Below are 12246 nucleotides of genomic sequence, written 5' to 3'. Positions count from 1 at the left end.
AGGGAAGTAGGTGTGGAGGGAATCTTCAGTGAGAATGTGGAAAGCTCCAGGATTCCCAGAACTCTTCAGATGATTGGTCTTCTCAGTTATACACAACTGTCTACAAATATCCTTACACATGCAAAGCAAGGATATTTTCTCTACACTATCTCACTGACGAAAACTTTTGGTGTCATAGTGCCCCTTTCAGAAATGCCTTGAATGTAACTTCTAAGTTCTAGATTGGAAACTTGGGACATTATTTCACCCAGCCTAGGCTTGCAGACAAGCAACTGAGCTTTTGAGATAGAAACTTTGTTCACGTCAATAAAGCTAACTTCTTAACCGAACAATGTGATTCTACATAAATTTTCATCATATTGAGGGCAGATTAGTGAGGCCTCAGTGGACATGTCAGAACCCTCATATTCCACAAATCCTATGGGTCAACAATACCTACTTGGGAAGTGATTTGTTGTTACAAGGCACATTCTCTGCAGGCCAGAGCACACCACAGGTCTTTGCAGATGAGCTGTGCCTTTGTGAGGAACCATAGTTGACCCCTGAGAGACACACAGGCTTTAAGATAAAAAGTCATATAGTTGAAGGTGACTCACAGACCATGGTCAATGTTTCAATTATATTGACAGGGAAATGGAGACAAGAAGACATTCTTTTCCAAAGCACAGAGAAAAGTAACAGGGTTTAGTCAAGATTTAGATCTCATATTCCTAACTCCTATCTCAGTGTGCTTTTGACAGTATCGGGCCAGCCTCAGTCCAAAGCAAATCCACCTTTGCTTTTCTATCTTTAAAATGATAGGATCTTCCACACGAATGTTTATAAAAACTATAATTGACTAATGGTGTCATAATGCTGTTCTCCATGTTGTCTGCAGCAATAATTCACTAAGATTTAGTAGTCTAGGTTTTTCTAAATATTGGCCATCTTGCAAGTTTGGGGACTCATCCTTTAAAAACCCATAAAAGTGTGTTCATGATTTCAAATATTTTGTTGACATAAAATTAACATGAGAACCATTTCAATCTTGAAGAACTGAAACTAATCAAAAATATTCCAATGGACAAGAAAAATCAACCACACTGGATTCCGTTCCTGATTTTCAATAAATTGAGAAGAAAAGTCATGACAAGTTCTTGATTATTTTGATTAATCACTGAAAGTTTGATACAAAGCCCTTTATAATGGTCAGTCAGGGTAAGTACCTCTCTTGGGAACAACTTGGGAATGATAGTGGCTCGACTGGTTAAAAAAAAGCCGGGAGAAGCCTTGGATGATGTTTAGAACCATGGGATGTAGGTTTGCAGGGGCATGCAAATGGTTTCTTTTATAGAAATACACATCACACAGCATGTGCCATGACAATGAGCAGTTGCAGAGTTCAGAGGCCACACAGGAGAAACATCAGCCTTGTCAATGGGAGTCAATGTGCTTTGGGACTAGACTTGCATGCAGACTGCAACTGATTCACAGTGAAGCCTGAGAGGTGCATTAAGTGAAGAGACAGAGCCCATGCACAGGCAATGCTGGGGAAAAGAGAAGGTGCTGCTCTCTTGCACTCACCGTTCCTGTCGTGCCCAGTGAAAGCTGATTCATCTGCTGAGTCAGGGGACCCATCATGCTCGCTGGCTGCACTGACATAGGATGGTCCATGGTAGGTGTGATCACAGCACCCTGAAGGCAAACAAAAAGGTCATCTGAAAACACATTGCACAAGGAAGATTTTTTTTTTTAATGAATAAAGACCATAAACTCTATGTTAACCTGACATATGTGAACTACTTACTGAAAAGGCTGAATTTAGGTTTGTGTGGTGTGTGAGTATGTGCGTGTTTGTGTGTGTGTGCGGTGTGTGTGCACACGTGCTGGTACTGGGGCTTGAACTCAGGGCCTCTTGCTCTCATTTGGCTTTGTCCTGCAGGGCCAATGCTCTCTCAATTGAGTTATACCTCTGCTTATGGCTTTTCTGCACAAGCTGGCTTGAAACTTTGATCCTCAGATCTCAGCCTCCTCAGTAGCTAGGATTATAGGCATGAGACATCAGCACCCAGTGTGGCCTTGTATGAGTTCTGTGTCCATCCATGTTCCTTTGTGCTCATTTAAATGCATGGCATTAGCAGCGTCTTGTCCTGTGATGTAATGCGGAGAGGGATGTGGGGGTTGCTGGCACTGAGGCTTGAACCCAGGGCCTGGGAATTGTCCCTGAGCAATTTTGTTCAAGGTTGGCACTCTACTGCCTGACTCCACTTCTGGCTTTTTTTTTTTTTTTTGGTAGTTAATTGCAATTAAGAGTCTCACGGACTTTCATCTTTTATGCTTGGGCTGGCTGTCAACTGTGATCTTCAGTTTCAGTTTCCTGAGTAGCTAGGATTATACGCATCAGCCACTGGGCCAGCCTCTGATGTAATTTATATGTAATACATTTACAATGAACATCTGAAGTAGAATTCATTCAAAGAAATAATATATTTTCTCTCTGTTCTAGACATGAACTTGTTGGTCTGAAAAACATAAAATATAATGAAAAATGTTTTTTTATATTTTGAATAAAACTTTCTGTTCTTTCTACATACTCATAACTAACATAGGAAATTTGTGATCATCCCAATGCAATCTACCACTGGTGTGTAATTAAAAACCTAGATTTTTTTTTTTTGCTACGTTGCTTTGAAGAGGATGTTAAAATTTAATAATTATTCAAAAATTAACATTATTACATTCCATGTTGTCCAATACTTTTAATTTATTTTCTATCTATGCTTTTGACAATAAGAAAAAATATTACACTCAGTTCCAAAATTTTATGTCAAGCTCAAACATTAAACTTTGAAACTGAGAAATAATGTTGGAATTCCCATTAGCTGTTAGCAATGTATAACTACAAGAACATGTGCTCTGACTTACTGTCAGTGTTAGATGTATAAGAGCGAACATTAGAAAATGTGTCTATCAATGAACAGAAAAAAATGGAGATAGGTTTCTGGCTCTTCCTTTCCCTTTTCTCTCCCTACCTATTGTCCCTTAATTGATTGACCTCTTTTTATAAAACAAAAAGCTAAGATACATAGAATCTTTAAAATTATGTCATTGAAATGCATTGTTTTAAAGATTTTGATGAAGACAAGTTCACATACAATATCCTATCCAACTTAGTTATAAAAAATGATTATCAGATTAAATTATTTTCTCCTAAAGATGATTATTGGTCAACTGTTACTTTATTTCCTCGATGTAATTAAATATTTTGACTAAACCTATGACATATTTTCAGATGGTGTGATCTCAGCACCCACATTCATTTTTCAGCAACAAATGTTTCTTTGATCAGATGTATGATATTGTCCAAATTCATCATTCTCCTGATATCAGGTTAATACTTAGCCTTTCCTATAGGCACTTCCTCATTAAATTTGAGACTGAAAATTGAGCAAAATATTTGGAAATACTTGATTTATACAACCAGCATTGTTTACAAAGACATTTGGACTTTTGCACTAAAATCAATCATAATGTGTATATTTTATTATAAAAGTTTGTAGATATATACCTTTATGTGTGTCACTTAAATTTCTTTAGTTTTTTTAATTATTACTCATAAGAATATTTTTTGAATTATAAGAAGGATTAGACAATTCTTAATTATAATTGACACGGGTCACTTTGCCTTCTGCTGCCTTAATTTCTTTGGTAAAAGCAGTTTGCCTCTTCCTTTTGTAAACAGTAAGCATACATACTGGCCTTCAGTTTGAGTAATTGTTGTGCTCAACCAGAAGTAAACACGTTGAGAAATCACCTGAGGACAATTATTGAATAACCTTAAGATGGAAATCCTGAAATTATTATTTTTTTAATTTTCATCAAAAATTTGCAGCATACATTCCTAAACAGGCACCTCCAGTTCTCTTCTTGAACTTGAGACAGCCTATTTTCTTAAAATGTTTGCTGACATTCCAACACCCAGCTCAACTGCCACCATGTCAGAAGCCTCTCAATTCCATCAGCCTTCCCTTCCCACAGAAAGGACCATCACAAGTGAATCAAAGAAAGAGACCAAACTGTGTTTGTGAGGATTAGTCTTCTTCATGCCTTGGAAGGTGCCCCTTCCCCCAGGGTATTGGAGGTTCACTTTTAGTCTTGGGGAAGCACTTTGCAAATGAATCAGGAGAACAATGACAAATAACTCCAAATTAATGCATGATAGAGAATAGGTTTGAATGTCTGCACTCAAAATTAATTTAGGAAGGAATGCCTGGTCTCAGAGAATATTTTCACAGAAAGCAGAGTGTGGGAATTTATTTGATTTTTTTTTTTTTTGCCAGTCCTGGGGCTTGAACTCAGGGCCTGAGCACTGTCCCTGGCTTTTTTCTGTTCAAGGCTAGCAGTCTACCACTTGAGCCACAGCGCTACTTTCGGCTTTTTCTATGTATGTGGTGCTGAGGAATCTAATCAAGGGCTTCATGTAGAAGAGGTGAGCACTTTACCACTAGGCCATATTCCCAGCCCAGGAACTTATTTGATTACAAATGCTAGCATCCTCCTTAGATCTCTAAACCAAAATTTGGGGCTGGGGATATGGCCTAGTGGCAAGAGTGCCTGCCTCATATACATGAGGCCCTGGGTTCGATTCCCCAGCACCACATATACAGAAAATGGCCAGAAGTGGTGCTGTGGCTCAAGTGGCAGAGTGCTAGCCTTGAGCAAGAAGAAGCCAGGGACAGTGCTCAGGCCCAGAGTCCAAGGCCCAGGACTGGCCAAAAAAAAAAAAAAAAAAAAATTTGGCAATCAAAAGAAAGGATGGATAGTGGGTAATCTAAGAATGGCAGTTCTCCGCCATCCAGACCAACTGTGGCTGCCTTGGCATGTATCTGTACTGATGCAAAGCTATAGGCTCCAGTTGTCTATACAAATATAAACCAATTTTTTTTTCAGTATGTGCCAGTACTGGGGCTCAAACTCAGGGTCTAGTATTCTCGCCTTGGCTCACAGTGAATGCTCTACCCCTTGAGCCACATGTGCACTCTGGCTTTCTGCTTGTTAATTGGAGATGAGAGTCTCATGGATTTATTTGTCATGGCTAGCTTCAAACTGGGATCCTCAGACTTGATTAGTGAATTCTTCATGCAATTATTTAAATAACACACAACACTTGGTTAATATGCACATTTAATATATTACCATTTATGTATCTGTATAAATATATGTGCCTGGGTGTTATTTTGAGATTACTAGTTAAAATGAAGCTTGATTCAGGGCCTCATCATATAATCCAGGCTGCACTGCACCTTATGGTCCTCCTGCTGTAACCTCTTGTGCTCAAGGATTGTAGCGTGCATGCCTATACCTAATTTGGTCACCCCACTCTTGAAGATGAGGTCAATGATGTGGTAAGTTCTTTCAATGTGTTATCTTTGGAAATCAATACAATGAAAAGTATTTCTCTATTTGTGGCCATGGTCACAGTCAAGAGTGATTTGTTAGTGCATGGACACATTTTGTTTGGCAGCCCTGCAGATGGAATGGCTTCTAAGGGGTAGATGCTATTGCTAAATAGCATATAATAAGCAGGACCATTCACCCCCTAAAAGCACTAACTTATTCAAACACACCATTAGTACTAAAACTCAGGCACTCTGCTATGTATATACATATGTTTATAATCTCTAGTTACATAAAATTGAGAAATAAATTGAAATGGTGTTACATAGAAGGTAAAATGAAGTACTCACCCATTGTCTGTTCCCTAAAGCTAATAGTAAATCTTAAATGCCATGCAGAGATTATGTTTATGATATAAATCCATTTATTAATGAATTGGCTTCTAAATCAATTGTCCAAAGTTTATAAATTAATCAAAGAAAAGAAGCAAGCCTTCCAATGGCTAGATAAAATTTATTTTTTCTTATTTCAGAAATGTGCCTTGCTAAATGCAAATGTAGGAAAATGTTCAAAATGAGACAGTGTGTGGGGCTCAGCTACCTGCCTGGAATGCACAAGGCCCTGAGTTCCCATTCCAGCACTTCTATAGAGCACCAGGTGAGAGACTAGCTTTTAGTTATAGAACTAGATTCCTTCTTTCTTAAATCAAATACTATCCAGCTCAGTTTTCTATTTGCATATCATGAATGGAAAAATGTAGGATTTTTCAAAATGTGATATTAAAAGACAATAAAATCAAATTAGTTTTAGCAGGAGACCCTCTTAAAAGAACCTTAATTACATGCCATGCCTATTCAAGTGTGAATCATAGTTTCTATTATTGGTTAAGTACCTATTAATACAATAATGTCATTTTGAATGAGAAAACAAAGTAAATATGTCACACTAAAGTGTTTCTTACCAAAGCTGGCATACAGATAATTAGGATTCTCAACAGTGCCTTTTTAATCCTTTACAATTTACTGCCTTGTTGTACTAAAGAAACCTGTTTAGAAATACCTCTTAGTGTTTAATAGGTTTCTTTGGCATCCCAATAGAGGGAAAAAAGCTTTTTAAATAAATTACATTACTGAAGGAAAGATGAAAAATTGAGTGTTTGGGACTCAATGTTCAAGTTCGAATGTTTAATAGAACATTGTATCATGAAACCTGTATACCTAGTTATAAGAACTGGTTCTATTAAATTAGAAGGACTTCATTATGCAGATGGGCTACTGTACTCCTGTACTCTTTTCCTCTTCCATTTCTATGTCCATTGTTACAACTACTGCTTGCTCATGGCCAGAACCCAAGGTTCTTTTAGCAAATTTCTTATGGTTTTGGCCACAAGAGGTAAATTGTGCTCAGCATTCTCTGACTCCAACCCTCAACCAATGAGTAGCTCTCAGCTCTGTTGTCTACCACTCAAGTCATGTGCTTTGTTAACCTCCACGTGGAGTAGTGTAGATGATTTTAAAAATCAAATTGCCTAGAAGAAATCAATGTTTATATTTAAGGCCTTCATCTTTCCTGGAGGGCCCGCACATTTTACACCTTTGCCTCATGGGTGTATTGTCTACTTGCAGAACTCAAACCACTGCAAATTAAATAAAGAACAAAGACTAAAGACAACTTAGCTATGCCGTCACCAAATCAAAGAATGAATCAGAATACATTTTGCTACCTTGAACACTTCTTATTTTCTTTTTTTCAAAAACAAAGCATTGAAATCAGGTTTGCAGGCTTGCTTGTTTGACAGGCATGCTACCTCTTAAGACATGCTTCCAGCACAGCTTTTTGCTAGTTATTTTAGAAAGAAATTTTGTTGCCTCACCAGTTTTTTGAATGGTGATACTCAGAAATTCAGTCTATTGAATAATTAGAATGATAAGTGTGAGCCACTGGCACCAAGCTATCTTCCATAGTGTATAAGATACATTGAAGACATCTGATTTCTATGTATAAAATAAACTACCTGACAGGAAATTATATTAGAATCATAAATAATAGCTCTGAGCCATTTTCCTACCTTGATAATGGTACTACCCCCCCGCCAAAAAAAAAAGAAAAAGAAAAATGCTTATTGATTTAAAGATGAGAAGAACCAGCCATCCTTACTTTTCCCTCAGAGGAGTAATGTCGTAAAATGTATTCAACTGCCCTCTACCAAAGTGCAGTGTAGAGCTCGTTTGTATAGCTGAGTTAGTTGAAAGGCACACTGGTACTGATTGCCACTGTATGGCAAATGGTTAGAAGAGAGTCAGGGTAACTCGATAATACATCAAAATAATTTCCAAGACTGGGCTACTCAGGCATCTGAGATCTAGGGGATCACAATTTGAAGCCAAGCTAGGGGAAAAAGTCTTCAAGATTCCATCTCTGATTAACCAGTAAAAATCTGGCCTGAGGCTTGGCTCAAATAGTAAAGCACTAGCCATGAGCCACAATGTGAGGCCCCAAGTTCAAGCTCCAGTAATGAAGAAAAATCAAAGCAACAATCACAACAAGAATTCGTTTCCATTGAGGGTTTCCTTGCTCAGAAGCCACTTAGTGCACATGAACAGCAGGGTCATTAATGTGCTGTGTTTTCCTACTGAGTGAAAGCATCATTGCTCTCTAGAAGCTATTTTCCTCAGGAGGACTAGGTTGACCTCACTAGCTTTGTGCATGGATCCTGGAAATACATGTGACTTTCCTTCCCGATTCCTCGTACCCATGCACTTTCAACTTCCACTTTTACACACAGCTCTCCTTCCTCAGTGTCTTTGCCAGCAAAGTTGGGCATTCTGCAGCAGGTGCTCGTGTGTCCTCTGAGGTTCTTACAAATGTTCTATTCTTGATAACATCCCTCATGACTAATCCAAACTATGAGCTTCCTCTTGTACTAACACTTGTCATGCAGTCATTGTTTGATTGTAATCATAGTTTATTTCTCTTCTGGAATTATGTTCATTGGAGCCATTTTACAACACTTTGTATATTTCATTTTTAATGGTGCTGAAGCCTAGAATAAATAATGGCTGTCCTGAATCAGGTGCTGGGTCAATGGTGCTGAACAGTCCATTACTTTAATGAACTGGGGCTCTCTGCTTAAGCTGGGCAAAAGGTTCAACTGCAATAACAGTAGCATCCTCTCAGTGGAATCAAAGGATGGACTTAAAAGATCTATACATCAATTTTCACTGCTTTCCTTTGAATGCACTCTGATTACTGCCAAATTGACTTTTTTTCCATTTTGTATGAAAGTCCCAGGCTTATGAGAGCCCTATACTATCCACAGAAGTTCAAAGTTGGTGTCAACCATGTGGTTTCTATTCTGTAGAAGAATTATATGTACTGGAATGAAATATTGCTATTACAGTCAGAGTACATTATTCCAAATGCAGCTTAAGCTTTTGTTAAAAGAAACAACAAAAAGATAACTTTCTAATTTCATAAAGTTGATCATTAGCCACTATCTTATCTAGAATCTTTTTTCTTAATGAACTCATATTTTTTGTATATATTATGAATGGGTATCTCAGTGACATTTTCACATCAGACTTTGTTCGAATCCATCCTCTCATATATCCTTGCTTGCCCTTACTTTTGTCCTCCTCTTTTCCCCCAACCACTTCCCTTTTTCTGTTTGTCCCTCTTCTACTTTTAAATCATCATTTTTTTTGTCCATCATAGGGCTTGAATTCAGGGCCTGGGCACTGCCCCTGAACTTTTTTGCTCAAGGCTAGCACTCTACCACGTTGGGCCACAGCTCCACTTCTAGTTTTCTGGTATTGATTGGAGATAAGAATCTCATAGAGACTTCCCTTCCTGGGATGTCTTTGGACCATGATCCTCAGATCTCAGCCTCCTGAGTAATCAGGATTCTAGGTGTGAGCCACCGGATCCCTGCTGTCATAACTTTAAAAAAAGTTTCTGCATATGAGAAAAATCATGTGATGTTCAGGTTTCTGTGTCTGGGCTTATTTTGCTTAAAATAATGACTCTCGTGTCATCCATTTTCCTTCAAACGACATAATGTCATTCATCTTTGTATTTCCTTTATTTTACTGAAAGTAGAGTCCCAGTACTCATAAGTGGCCCACAGTGTCCCGAATGGCCCAGTTAGATAGCTAGCTCCATCACCAATTGCCCAAACTCTGTCTATTGTATCCCACTAATGTCATATGTGGCAGGTATACTCCATTTTACCTGACTGCTAGTCTAGGCCTTCAACTCTGGTGTCCCAGTGGACCAAGCTCAGCTTCCTCCAAGCACTCATGAACTCAGGAAAGGATTTATCCTGAGCATATGCCCTGGATTCTTGGAAAAACTTGCCATACCAAAAGATTACAATGCTTTATTTGCACACACAAGCAATCACTCTGCGTAACTCCAAGTAGGTTCCCTTCTGCACAAAAGTTCAAATCAACATCAGATGCAGTATTCCATTCCCATCTTCTTCCAGCTGACCTGGCCAACAGAATTCCCAGGAGAGGAGTCAATGGCTATGACCTCATATTTCATCTAGTAAAATGTTCATCTGCTCCAACTAGCACTCAGGTTCGTGCATGGACACAAGCTTCACATAAAAAATTCCTCCTGATAAATAGGCCAAAAGCCTCAGCTACATATGCATAACTTGCAGAATCCTTCTGGTGAATGAATATGGGCTTCATTTTTCAATCTACAGGTAATCAAGAGGAAAAGCTACCTGTAATTTCATTTATGGCGATTGTTTACAGTACAAATTGCCTAAAAATGTCACTGAGCACCTCACTTCAGGCCATTACTAGGAAAGTCAGTATTCCTTGTCTTGCAATTCAGTATAAAACACACTTTATTTTGTGGTCCCTCAGAGAATATTTATGAGCAATATCTTTACTCTCTTAAGACATTTTTTGAGAGTTTGCCCTGGTTAGCATTAGCCAGTGAACTAACTAGATCTAAGAATGCAGATAGGAAGTCAGAGCCCAATTAAGGAACTAATTTACTCCTACTTAAAGTACATTTTCCACTGTACTTTTCATATTAACATGCTTCAAATTCACTGCATACACTACTGATAAAGTATCATCTAATTTACTGCTGAGATAGAACATGTCCTAGGAAATAGGCGAGTTCTAAAGTCTTATATATCAGACCTTAACCCACCAACCAAACAAACATTACAAGAGTGGCTTCAAGCATAGTTCCAGTAATAAAGTGTCAGCTAATCAAGTGTAAAGCCTTGAAATCCAACCCCAATACCAACAAAAGAAAAGCAAGGAAAGCAGAAAGAAAGGAAAAGAAAAGACAAAAAATGTACTCAAACATTGCAACACTGGCATTGGACACTTTACATTCTAGCCATGCACTGGTGGCTCATTCTTATAACTGGATCTGTTCTAGAGACTGAGATCAGAAGGACAGCAGCTTGAGGCCAACCCAGGAGAAAAGTTCAACTAGACTTGATCTCCACAGTAACCACCAAAAAGCATATCTGCTGTCATGACTGAAGTGGTAGATAAGTAGAGCACCAATTGCAAGGCCCTTAGTTCAAACTCAAGTGTCAACATAGGTATACACATAGATGATACAGAAATTGAGCACTAGAGATTAGACTAGACAGTGATGTAAATTGAGCTCTTCATTATAGAAAGATATCTATCTACCTATCTAGATAGACAAAAAGATATCAATGTGCATAAAGCTGACACATCAAAAGATGAGATGAAAGCAGCCTTTTGTTGCCTTTCTACAATTGTCATATTTATTATTGAATTTGTTCTAGAAAATCAGCTATATATTTTTTTGTTCACTTAAGATTTTAATGCTATTTTCCCAAACTGTAATAATATCTGAATTTTTATTTTTGTTAGTTTAATAGGATAGTCTAAAAGTGTCTAAATCCTTGTTTTTCCAAGTGTGGGATCAGTACAGAATTCCTGTAGAGCCAGCCCCAACACAATGAGTTGAGTCTGAACTTCATCAAGGTCCTCAGAGCATTTGATTATTCACAAAGTTTGGGAATTGGTTTTGCTATAGTTCTGGATGGGTTTTCCATTGTATTGTTTCTGAAGAGAACTTTGATTTGTCATAATCATTTTGTAAATTCTCTTTTTAGTTTCTTGTCGGAGGACCAGATAGCTGGAAATAAACAGCTACATTAAGATGCCTCCTTTTGCTAATCACAAATAGCTAGTGAGCATGAGTTCGTTCTGCAAAGTCATTTTCATGCATTTTTGCTTTATCCATAAAATATCCGTTATATAAAAACTTCTTTTTCTATGATTTTTTTTCCTTTCTAGAGACAAGGTCTCATTATCCAGCCCAAGTTGGCCTTGAACTTTTGAGCTTCCTCTCTGTCTCCATAGTGATGGGATTATGGACATACAACATTGCACCTGGCCTTCTATGACACATTTTCATGCAATCCTCACGATCCTCTTTCCAAATAACATCATTTGCTTCACCAATAAATAGTTATTAGAGCTAAGTGTTAGAAGAGATACTTGCTTTCTAAGACAGGGTACATCATATCATCTAAAGAATTTGTTTAACGCCACATATAGAAGCATTGGTATGGTGTTCAAAGTAGTTTCAAAATGTTGCTGGTGGCTAGGACTTGATTGTTAATCAAAAGCTGCTGGAAGTTGTTTTTAAAGTAAAGTTTACAAAGTCCTTCTTGCCTTGGCCTTTGGACTCAAATTCCACTGACTCTCTGAATATGGATTATCAGACACTTCAAGGCCATTGGGTCTCTCTCTGTACAACTCCTTTCTTTTTTCTTTTCTTTTCTTTTTTTTTGCCAGTCCTGGGTCTTGGACTGAGGGCCTGAGCACTGTCCCTGGCTTCTTTTCACTCAAGGCT

At 38.0% G+C, this 12246-nt stretch overlaps 1 protein-coding gene across 7 annotated transcripts in view; it reads right to left on the bottom strand.

Moving 5' to 3' along the window:
- The window catches only part of Rbms3 (RNA binding motif single stranded interacting protein 3), a 760386-nt gene that overhangs the window by 69466 nt on the left and 678674 nt on the right, over nt 1-12246 (bottom strand). For all 7 annotated transcript variants that reach the window (XM_048348593.1, XM_048348596.1, XM_048348594.1 and 4 more), the window contains one exon: nt 1564-1674. In XM_048348593.1, coding sequence (XP_048204550.1) covers nt 1564-1674 — 111 coding nt within the window. The remainder of the gene's footprint in view (nt 1-1563; nt 1675-12246) is intronic.

The sequence above is a fragment of the Perognathus longimembris genome, chromosome 6 (assembly GCF_023159225.1).
Source record: "Perognathus longimembris pacificus isolate PPM17 chromosome 6, ASM2315922v1, whole genome shotgun sequence".
Lineage (NCBI taxonomy): Eukaryota > Metazoa > Chordata > Mammalia > Rodentia > Heteromyidae > Perognathus > Perognathus longimembris.
Note: the sequence above shows the minus strand (reverse complement) of the source record. Positions and strands in the feature narration are given on the sequence as shown.